This window comes from Cryptomeria japonica, chromosome 10, assembly GCF_030272615.1.
Source record: "Cryptomeria japonica chromosome 10, Sugi_1.0, whole genome shotgun sequence".
Taxonomy (NCBI): domain Eukaryota; kingdom Viridiplantae; phylum Streptophyta; class Pinopsida; order Cupressales; family Cupressaceae; genus Cryptomeria; species Cryptomeria japonica.
Window position 1 is genome coordinate 34,373,597 of NC_081414.1, and position 12,279 is coordinate 34,385,875.

The 12,279-nt window shown below is 37.4% G+C and overlaps 1 protein-coding gene across 2 annotated transcripts in view; it reads right to left on the reverse strand.

Annotated features, from left to right (window-relative positions):
- Positions 1-12,279, reverse strand: part of LOC131038234 (uncharacterized) — a 92,143-nt gene that overhangs the window by 44,395 nt on the left and 35,469 nt on the right. Inside the window, exons 3-7 of one of the 2 annotated variants that reach the window (XM_057970608.2) lie at positions 11,456-12,048; positions 10,703-11,072; positions 10,393-10,473; positions 8,979-9,752; positions 8,684-8,853 (exon numbers count right to left, since the gene is read on the reverse strand). In XM_057970608.2, coding sequence (XP_057826591.2) covers positions 8,684-8,853; positions 8,979-9,752; positions 10,393-10,473; positions 10,703-11,072; positions 11,456-12,048 — 1,988 coding nt within the window. Of the gene's footprint in view, positions 1-8,683; positions 8,854-8,978; positions 9,753-10,392; positions 10,474-10,702; positions 11,073-11,455; positions 12,124-12,279 lie in introns of both variants that reach the window. The other variant, XM_057970609.2, reaches the window with a different exon arrangement.

Consider the following 12,279-nt stretch of genomic DNA (forward strand, 5'->3'; position numbering starts at 1 on the left):
GGAGAACACTTTGGATGGTTGCTCGGATTCACTAGACGTGATTGATTTATAGCAGGATACATTGCCTAGCATTTCCATGGAGGAGTTAGAGTCAGTATTGCCTAGATTCTTGGAGTATGCTAGGAGAGAAAGAGATGCAAGGAGGAATCTTCTAGAAGATTCCCTATTTGATGACTAGGTATCTTTTGATTGGGCCATATGTTGGTGGCTCCATTTTTTATGTAAACCCTAATTAGGGCAACTTTAGGGTTTTGTTGGCATGATCTTGGCCGTAGATCTTGAATCAATCTAGGCCATCCATTTTGTAAGAGACTCTATATATGCCTCCTTGTCTCTCATTTGTAAGAGAGAGTTTTTGTAGAATTGTTGGTATATGCTGCAGCTATTTAAATCATAATCATTGTTCAATTGTTGGTGATTTTGCTCTTCAAGTGTTGTGTTTGCATTCATGGTTCTCAATTCCTCCAAGTTAGATTAGAATTTTAGATTAGAATTTATTTTCATGTATGTTAGATTGAGTGAAAGATTTGTTGAATATATTTGTGTGGAATCCTTAATCCATACCACTAACCTCTTGTCGCTGGTAAGTGCGCCTTGTGTGGTCAACTGGAAATTTGAGTAAGCTTAACTTCAACTATTATGTGTCCCTTGACAAGCATCAACTTGGATGGTGTCAACGTTTGATGGTGATAGCCTGAAAACATTTAAGTATACCTTAGACGATTGCACTAAGCTTGTGTCAATACCTGTTTGTGAGACCTTGCCTAGTTTGATTCTACTAGATCTGTTCATCATTTCCTACATTCCTAGGCCTAAAATAGATTTCTTGAATCCTATTCCTTTTGCACATTTTTTAGTAGGAAGTAAATCCAGAGCCATATTGATAAATCTTAAGTTGTCAGTACACCCATTCCGCATCTTCATAATCGAAGAAGATAATCCAAACATTTGTGTATGTCCCCAAGTGAACACAGCAATTCACATCGACCATTGAGTTACCCACTCGTCAAGACCTGACATGTAGAAACCTTGGAATCATTTTAGTTGATCTTATCCTTAGCATCTGAGGTGATTTTGTTCAAGAGAGGGTAAATTACCTTTGGTATTTTAATCTGTAATGTTATGTGCATAAAACACACATCAACATGTCCGCATATAAAGGAGTTGCAGGGACTTTGAACATCTTGTCAATTGTTTCTGGATCTAATCTGATTATAACATTCCCATCTTCATCGCTAATTGTTCTCGTTTCTCGATCAAAATGAGCAACACATGCGAGAACAAATTCAGGCTCTAAGGCAGCCACTGGAAATGAAGACACCAAATGAATATGACTGTTCATAAGCAGTTGCATCCCATGTGTAGGTGAACCCTCTGTCCTTTCCAAGAACTTGGACATGTCAACATGTCCGATCTCCATGTCTCAAATCTCATCAATGAGAGGGACTACTTCAATGGGAGCAATCTCATTCTGGTATTTGTCGTATTTGTATGTCATCTTCTTGTTTGGAGGTGATGTCAGTTCCTCTGACATCGAACAAGAATCTGCAACACTGTGATGAAAATTCAAAAGGGTAAGAACATCTTCAACAGCAACTGGGGATTCCATTGTCTTCAAGCCTTGAAAACAAATGCCCATACCACAACTTGGGAGCAATTTCATTATGAAACAACTTGGACTGACTCAAAGATGCTTTATGGATGAGCTCGGACAGCGATGGCAAAGCAAATCGAATCTCATGAGGGTGACTGCAAGTGGAATAACTTACACAGTTCGCACTTGTAATCGGGTCTCCAAGACCCGACTGCAAGTGAGAAAGTGAAGTTATAAGGCAAATAATGATGCATACATGTAATTGAAAGCTTGAAACCTGATTCAAATGGATAATATGTGAAATGACCTTGTGGAAAGCCTCTTGAAATGGAGGGAAATGACTGCAAGTGGTATGATTTTGCCAAGCCAAAGGATAGAAACCAACTTTGGTACTTGCGGTCGGGTTTTGGGGACCCGATTGCAAGTAAGCATGAGGGATAAAGCAATGTGCTTTACTTGTAATCAGGTCTCCAAGACCCGACTGCAAGTAAGTCTTTATATTTGAACTTGCAGTTGTAAGAACAAGACCCGATTTTGCTTTGAGGGTAACTTGAAGTGAATATGTCAAAGTTTCAAACACACTTGTAGTCGGGTCTTGGAGACCCGACTGCAAGTGAAAGACACATGTATTTGCAATCTAAATGACTTGCAATAACACATAATAAATCCGATTTTGAAGACAACACATCACTTGCATTTGCAATGCACATGGAGTACAAGAGATTATTTATGACAAGAGCTTCAATGGGACAGACAATATGCAAATGGGAAACGACTTTGGGTAAAGCAACCTCTTATTTACTTGTAGTAGGGTCTTAGAGACCCGACAGCAAGTAAGTTTGAATATTTTTGAACTTGAATACGCAGTCATAAGACCCGATTTCATTTACAATAAGGAAAGAACAAGTAACAAAGGAAAGCTTACATGACAATATGCCTTGGATGCATGGGAAGAGCATGATGCCAACATAGGACTAATGATAGATGCAAAGAGGAAGAACACAAACTTGGCACCGAATGAAAAGGAAGACTCATAGCACGAGGTATACTTGGACGCTTAGGACATTATCATGGCATGATAGGAAAATCCGTTGCTTGTAGTCAGGTCTTGAAAACCCGACTACAAGCTTTTAACACTTGCAATAAGCTAACAAATATCCAGCAAGACATACGAATGAAAAAGCAAAAAGAAAACCCTAAAGCAATCAATCAAACAAAAGAGGAATCATAAGAACATACCTGAAAGACGAAACCATTGAATAAAAAAAAACGACTTAGAAGAAACAACAAAAACTTCAAAAACTTGCAAGAACCAATCACACACTTATAAGCGATATGAAAGAGACTCCCCTTTGGATGCAATCACTTCTGCATTGATTGATCTCCCCAAAAATCGTAGAAAATGACCAAGGGAAACAAACTCACAAACTTGCAAGAGAAAATGATGAACGCACTGCCACATATGGTCAGGCTATATGAACTCGACCACAAGTGCTAAAAACTTGTATCGGGTTTGAAACCCACAATTACAAGTCACAAAATAAATTAAAGTTCCAAACATGTAATCAGGGTATATTTACCCGATAACAAGTGACTTAAAATATAAAGAAAGGCACAAAAGTGAAATTGGATTATATTTTCATCAATGCAAGCATAAAACACTTAACAAAACCCTTTCCACTAAGACCCGATTACAAGTCATCAATATCACTTGCAATGTGCTTAGAAAAACCCCCAACTTGCACTGTGACCACTGAAACCCGATTTTGCACTAAGGGTGCAAAAAAGAAGAATCAAAACAATTAAAAACTAACCAAAGAAGATCAAAAAGAGGCACACACCCAAATAGACAAGATTTGAAACAAATTTCAACCTTGGGAAGCATGCAAAAAGACTCAAAGGATGAATTTTAACAAAAAATCAAGGGGGTTGCTCAAATTTTTGTATGACAAAAATGAGGACAACAGATTGCTTGATGATTTGATACATTATAAAGGTAGAATCTCCCTTGTACCTGATTCTAAATTCAAAAAGAAGGTTCTACAATCATTTCATAACTTTCCCTTGGCTGGTCATCAAGGGTATTTTAAGACATAGGCAGATCCATGAGAGATTTTCATGGAAGGGACTCAAGAATGAGGTCCTTCGCTATATTAAGGAGTGTTTGGTCTGCCAACAAAACAAAAATGAACACACTTTCCCAGCTAGTTTGCTGCAGCCCTTACCCATTCCTGATCAAAAACGACAAAGCATTTTAATAGATTTCATCATTGCACTACAAAGGGTTCAAGAGAAAGATTGCATATACGTAGTTGTGGACAGATTGACTAAGTTTGCACACTTCTTTGCCATTACCATCTCATTTACAGCAACTCGGGTTGCTGATCTCTTCTTCAGAGAAGTGTTTAGATTGCATGGTTTGCCAAAAACCATTGTGATTAATAGTGACAGCAAGTTCCTAAGCATCTTTTGGCAGGAGATCTTTCGATTGAGTGGCACAGTACTCACTCCTAGCACCAATTATCACCCTCATACTAATGGACAAAGTGAGGTTGTGAATAAATGGTTAGAAGGTTATCTCAGAAATTATGTGTCAAGGTAGCAGAAGGCTTGGATGAGATGGCTTCATTTGGGAGAGTATTGCTACAACTCTTCCTATCACATGTCAATTAGGATGCCTCCTTTCACACAGCCCTGTATGGATATGAGGCACCTAGCTTTGTTGATTTGATGTGTGGAGATAGTAGAGCCCTTCAAGTGAGGGATATGTTGCAGCAAAGTCAAGACATTCTGAGATCATTGAAGAACAACCTTCCGCATGCACAGAATCGGCAAAAGATGTATGTTGATCGGTAGCGAGTAGAGTGTTCTTTTGAGGTTGGAGATATGGCCTACTTGAGGTTGCAGCCTTACCGACAGTCCACTCTCAAGAAGAGTGGAGTAGAGAAGCCCAAGCCCGTTTTTATGGACCATTCAAAGTCACCAGGAGGGTTGGGGAAGTAGCTTATGAGTTGGAGTTACCTGAGAACAATAAGGTACACAATGTTTTTCATGTGTCACGCCTCAAGGCACTTGGGCACAATGTGGTAGCTTCATAATATTTACCTCCTTTGGATGAGGAGGGACAGTTGGTTCTGATTCCAGAGGCCATTATTGACTCCAATGCATGCTCTTTGAGGACTCTTGAAGAGCACATGGTTAAATGGAAGAACCTACCGATTGAGGATGCGATTTGGGAGAATGATCAGATTTTGCAACATCCGGCCTTGCGATTGCTTGAGGACAAGCAATCATGGGGAGGGGGAACTGTAATGTCCCCTTCTTAGCTCTAGACTATTAGATGGATCTTTAGCCTATTTTGGAAACCCGTAGGCTAGTCAGAGACTATATTAGGGTGTCCATCTTCCGAGTGGATTTCAGAAGGGTGTTTGCAGGAGTTTGGAAGTTTTCCTTCTGGGTTTTTTTTGGTTTCGCGAGAGCTTTAGAGTGGTATGACATGCATTTCCATCATAGGAGATTTCTTTCTAGGTGGATTTTAGAGGGGTGTTTGCAGGAGTTTGGAAGTTTGCCTTCTGGGTTTTTCTAGGATTCTCGAGAGCTTCAGAGTGGTATGACATGCATTTCCATCAAAGGAGATTTCTGAACTTACTATTTTTGGTAAATTTTGAAAGCTACCCAGATTGTGCTTAAAAGATGTTTGGAGTCACTATTTTTAGCAGTACAATACAGCACTTGGTTTCTATTTCTGGCAGTCCAGTTTGAGGGGTGGTTCATTCGGTTCTCTTGGAATCCATCTTTGGAAGGTATTATCTAAATTGATTTTATAATTCCAAGTTGCTTTTTGACCCCCACGCTTTGGCTCAATGACTTTAAGTTGCTATTAAAAGATGTTCTCATGTGGTCCTCCAAGTTGGGAATTATTAATAATTTTTATTAAGTTATTGGTGCACATGGAAAGGGAAATAAAATAAAGTAAAACTTTTAATCCCACATGACTTGGAGAAGAGGGTTGATTCTTGTGAAAAAGCTATAAAAGCAAGTTTGCGAGGCTCTTTTGCATATGCTGGAATTTGATAACGAAGTGCTGCCGAAATGTTTGTAGAATCTTGGCTTCAGAGTTGCGTGCCCCCCTAGCTTTATCACAGTTTCGAGTTTGAAAGACAACTCCGAGATATCTGAGGAATTTCATACAGAGATTTCCAACAGTTTTCAAAGAAGATTGGTGTGTTCTTTCTAGTGCAAAACAAACCCTATAGTTGAAGTACATTTCTATTCATCCTGGTTGGAATTGTTATTTGATTTTTGTGGGTACAAGCTCAAATTTCTCATATGCTCTGGGCGCCTATTTGCTCATACTGTGGTGGATTTTGGGGGAGAGATTCATTTATGGTTTCAAATCGAACTTGTTGATGATCGCCCTAGCGCATTTTCAGCATTGGAATGCATGCCCTTGCTATGACCCTGTTTGGTGGCGAGTTTCCTGTCTTATCTTGGTCGCCCAGCTCTCATACTTCATTTGCATTCTACTTGAGCTCATTTGGAGGTGTCACGAGGGAGTTGTGAGCACTTTGGTGATCCTACGGCTGCTGGTTTTTTTGAAAATCAGAAATCATTCTTCATGCTTCAGGGCTGGTAACACGGTCTTTGATCTTCTGATTTAAGTTATCATTTCCCTTCAAAGTTAGCTTATGTAATAACTTGTTTAGTAGTACTAAACAACCTTTTGTTCTCATTTTTGGAAGCTAACTTCTTCCCACTGAGAAAGCGGAAGTGGCTGGTTATACCGCCAAGTTTGTGATTTTCAAGACTTTTCAGTTTACTTGTACCCCCCACTGAAAAGTGGAAGTGGCTGGTTATACCGCAAAGTTTGATTGGAGTTATCTTGTAATTCCCACTGAATAAGTGGAAGTGGCTGGTTATACCGCCAAGTTTTGGGTTTTAAGCTTTCCATATTTTGTAATTTCCCACTAAAAATCAGTGGAAGTGGCTGGTCAAACCGCCATCATGTAATGCTTTCATTGTTTATGCTTCCCTCCAACTGCATAAGTGGTCAAGATGAATATTTGCTAATGCTAATGGGTGCTAAATGTTATGTTTAAAAATTGAAAAAATTAAGGGGGTATATTTCATATATCTACTATGTTTTCCCCTTGTGGGAAGTGGCATCAAAGTTATCCATTGTTATCAATGCATGAATGTAATTCTTCCCATGAATTAACATTATAAATAATTAACTGATGTCCATGTCTTTGCCATCTTTACAAAACAATCAGCAGCTCATTGAGTTTCTTTGTAAGCATGCTAAATAGTGAAGGAATTTTGAGCACCAATATAGGGCCAAGCTTGGAGAAGAATATTATTAACCTTCTAGTTCTCCAATTTTTGTTTTTGGATCTAGATGATAATGGTCATGAAGTCACCTTTGATCTCAACATTCCTCATTCCAAATTGATGGCATATTTGGAGTCCCAACACCAATGCTTGTGCCTCTACCTTGTTATGCTTGTGCTTGCATATTTGGAGTTCCTTTGAGACGGCAACTTCCAAGTTTCCGTCTAAATCTATAATGATGCCTTCTACTACTAATCTTCCAAGGTTTCCTCTAGATGCTCCATCAAAGTTCGATTTTGTCCATCCCCTTTGCGAATGGCTGCCATTTTATGTCTTGCCTATGGAATTTACATTGCCATCCCCATGGATAGGTGGTTGTATGTTGTTTATTTACTAACATTTATGAAAAGGGTTTATTTTAGATATCTTCAGGCATAGATTTCTATTTGTATTAAACCTTGCATCCATCATGAAAACCTTCATTACAATTTCTTCTTGTTTGTTGAAGTCGTGACCTTTTCCACTAGCAATTCAATTTTCAGGTTAAAAGATAAATCAGTACAAGGGTAGTTGAAAGTAAACAAGTACTGAGTGAGAGAATTCTAATTACACACAAGCGAGCATATGCACAAACTTCATATTTATAAACATTCAATAAACAAAGTACAAAACTACTTAACTGCACAATTAAATATTCCACCTATATGCGAATAGATATGCTTTTAAATTACTTGAATGCAACACATATCATCTCCAAGCATATTATCATTGATTTATGTTCATGGATGGCCTTCTGAATAATGATTAAAAAGATATTTCAAAAATGAAACTACGATATGTTACTGACTGGAAAGGGAAATACAAGGAGTTGTCTTCAAGAGTGGGACTCCTTTCAAAGATGTAGCAGAGTCATGTTACTTTTTCTATTGGAGTGGTATGGCATGCATGTCAATTAATAGGTCACTTAAAAATATATGTGTCTACTCTATTTCTAGTGTTAGATCCTGTTTATCATTCTTCCCTAAATGAATATCACATATTGACGTAATTTAAAAATGCAAAATTTCTCTCTAATATTCCTTGTTATATGTTGAACATACTTATCAATATCTTTTCTACTTATTTTCCAGTACACATGTTTTTTTCAGTGTCTGCTAAGCCACATTTCTTCACAAATCCCTTGCAAAAGAACTATTGTGGAATTCTTATAGAAATTAATATTCAAAGGACTCCTTCTTCAGTACTGCAATTATGTTCTTGCAGTATAGGGTGTTACTATATTGTTTCAAGGTTTAAAAACATTTCACCACTAGATGCCTTAACTTTGGCAATTAGTCGACTGTCAAAGAAATACCAGGAAATCTTAAAAATACAGCTATGCTCGTGATAAAGATTTGTCAACAAATACAAAATACAAAATTGCATCCAGATGCTACAAACAGATAATTTTGTACCTATGAAACATAAGCTTGAACAATAGTGCTAGATGACAAATGGACATTCTCTTCTCAACTTACAACACCTTTCCTATTTCTGACACTTTCCTCAATTTTTTAATGATATGTACCAGCCTAACTATTATCATATTTGGCTTTCCTTCACGTTATCAGATATTACTTCCCTTATTCCTATCTTGACACAGTAACATAAGAAAAGTAGGAAGATTGTTTCTCATGGTTATTTCAGCATAACTTAAAATTCATTGTCCATAACTCACATAGGAGCACACACTACCAAGTTTTTGTAAGAGTAACAAACCTATCACTTTGAGTTTGGTCGATATCAATAGATGTGCATATGCCAACCGCTTCAATGTGTTCACTATTTTCACCACTGCTCTTGGTATCACCCACAAAGCGTCTTTGCATGGCACTTCTAGCAAGACGATACAATGAATCCCGAATACACAATCGCTTTTTCATACCTAACTGCATGAAGAAAAACATTTGCAAGACAAGTGCTCCAATTTAAATAGAGATAAATATGGTGCCATTCTTTCCAAACTAAATATAATTGGACAACATACAGTAAGATTCATTGTTTTAACTATTACCCTAGCAATGACATTTTGAAGCTGATGAAGTACATTCGCCTCCAATGAGCCATCGCTATCAGAATAAGTAAGTTCAGAAACTGCTCTGGAATTTTCATGTGGGGCCAATGAATCTGAATCAGTATTTGTTGACTGCAATACTTTGGTAAGACCTTCCATTGGTTTCACTTCTACCTGCTGACAATGAATATTCTGTGGTTGCTTGTGAACAGGAGAATGGTTTGTACAAGTTTTCTGACTATCAAGTTCCTGGTGTTGGTGTTCAACAGCAAGTCTTGCCTGCATCTGCTGGCGCCATCTCAGCTTCTCAATCTTTTCTTGTGGTGTCATACTTGAAGGCCTTGAGGGAATCACAGCCGGCTTACTTATTTGATGTGGTTGATTAGAAATATCTGTTGGAATTTGGCAACCAACAAATAGTGGATTACCTTGCTCTGCTTGAGGTCTAAGATTTGATAAATAAGGCATTGCAGGCACATGATGCAAAGGATATCCATATCCTGCATGAATGTATGGAAATTGAGGATAGAACTGTCTTAAGGAACCAGTTTCAACCAAATTCTTCTGAGATGCATGCACTGGAGAAGGGAATATTTGAACTGCTGATGATGCTGAAGTCTGCCACCTGGGAAAAATGTTGTGTTGCACTTGAAATCCTGAGGAATAGGTAATAACAGATGGCATATTTTGCGTAGTCTTTTTATCAGATAGATGCTTCTTATGCTTCTTTTCAGGTTGCTTGTTACCCATTACCTGTTTTCTGTATGAACTAACCTGTAAATAACAGTAGTGAGGTAACATAAACCAAGTCATTTTCATCACATCAGTGACTTATCCTTTGCAACTAATCCTCAATAGGATCAGCAAAGTTTTTCTCATGTAAGAAGGCCAGAAAAAGATGTACTAACCTACAAAATTACCAGGTTGAGCTAGCTTTTTACTTTTTAATGTAATGTCCAAGAATTAAATTTCTCAACTATAAGCGACATTTCATATACTTGATCAAGGCTGCAGAACACTGAAATACTATAAGTTTATAATTTTTGTCTTCTCCGGAGCATAAAAAGCATCACTTAAATAGTCACCATGCAATGCTGAATCTTGACTACCCCAGATGCACCTAAGATCCAAATCAATGTCTAATTCTAGAATATCATACAAAAGCTAGCAAACTGACCTAGCAAATGATCCCCTTCTGCATGCTCACAAGATATGGTTTTTCTATTGTATTTGTTCTCCCAAAAAGTCTATGCTATATTTATCCTTCCCTGAATCACCATTCTACTAAATTAATATGTTTCAGAAAATAGGGTAGCAGAGAAGAAATGAAGTACTTAAACATCCCATATCCTATCAAATATGTGATTATATACAATAACAGCAAATAGCAGGGGCAAGTCCTGAAGTGGGTTACCTTGTCAATATCCTGACAATTGTCACCATTCTCTTTTTGAGATATCATTGTTCCTTCAGACCTCCAAGTATGTCCCACTTGCTGTCAAGCACAAAAACAAAACTAAAAAATTTCCTCAGCAAGATGCCACTCAGAGACCAAGAACCTTCAAATTTTGGCCCTTTATAAATAGAATCAGCTATTATTATTTTAAATTATTCTTGATAAGTAGTCACTATGTAGTCTGGACTATAACTAATGAAATTTGAAAGCTCGTTTAAATTCAACCTAGCCTCCTTGTCCTAAATTACTTGGTATGTCATCCAAATACCTGCTGTTCTTCACATGAGCATTTGTTATCATTAACTACATTTTGTTGCAATTCCTGTATATTTCTTGATGACTCATGCCTCAAATGCTTGTCTGTAATTGATATACTATTGTTTTTCTGATAATCCAAGCCCTTTGAACCATCGATCTGACATGTAGCCAGAGAAGGATAATCACAAGGCATAAATTCCATTTTTTGTTCGTTTTGTTGTGATTTCCCTTTAAGTGCTCTTGATTCTGGGCTTGATGACGCCCGCCCTTGTTGAACATTTCCTTGAAAGCTATTATCAAAGCAAGCAGAGGAAGACGAGGGCCACACTAATTCATCCACTCCACTATTCACTGAATGTCCAAATGTAGATTCACAGCTTCTGAAAAAAGCATCACTCAAGATGAAAAATACATAAATATTTATTCAACAACATTAAGAAACAATTACACTAGTGATTAATTGATCTGAATCAAGCACAGAAAGTGAATTATGAATCACAAAGCTACATGGTAGTAATCCATGAGCGAAATGTGATTAGAACCATAAGATGAATGATATGATAACTCATAAGGGATTGATTCACCCTTAAACAAAGTCATAAAGACCAAACTATCTCTATATTTATCTAGGTTCACATAGATGCACATATGTATAAATACTAAACAGTATATATCTCAAATTTGATGTGACATATTCATAATAGGATAAATAAAATATTTCTGTAGGGGAAAGAAGCTACACATGTTAAAACTTAAAAGTTACCTAAGAAGTCTGTCCACATCTTCAAAATTCCCAATATTTTCCCAACCGTAATCCAGCAGGGTGCAACTCTCTTCATCTTCATGTTCATTTCCAAAAAATTCAAGATCTCCTTCAGGAGGACAAATATCACTCAGAGAGAAATGGCAAAAATTACTCACTAAGCTATCATCTCTGTCCTCAATTATAGAATCTCCATTCTCAAGCATAGGATCCTCCTTACAAATTCCTATAATCAGGTCATTTTCAGTTGACTCTTGCTTAATATCTTTGTAGGTTTTGCTGTCCGCAGATTTATTCGCCATTTCAGCATTGACATGCATCAGGTTGTAAGTTGCAGATTGCTTTTCACAGTGTAGATCACACCACGAATCCATATCCAGTAACTGAGCCGATGGCTCCTCAGTAATTGAAGATGACGTATCTCCTTTCTCTGTAAGACAAACATTTTTATTTCCTACAGATTTTTTCTCTGTAAGACAAAACTTCTTCTTGGGTTCCCCCTTCACCATGCATGTACCTTCCCATGCATCTTTGGGATCAGGCACAATATGGTCATCACTCTCCCCAGATTCATTCCAAACTGCGCCATCGATCTGAAAAATGAATAAAAAAGGGTTCTTAGATAAACTTTCACCAAGCTAGAAAGTGATATGAAGTTTGTTCCAGTCCTGAACCAAGCAAACAAGAAACAGTGAAAAAGGATTTTTTCACAAATTAAAATGGATATTCAAGAACAAAATAAAATTTCAAACTCAAAACTTCATCACAATCAAATATACATGACAACAAAATTTATTACAAGCACATTTCCTCACTAAATAGAA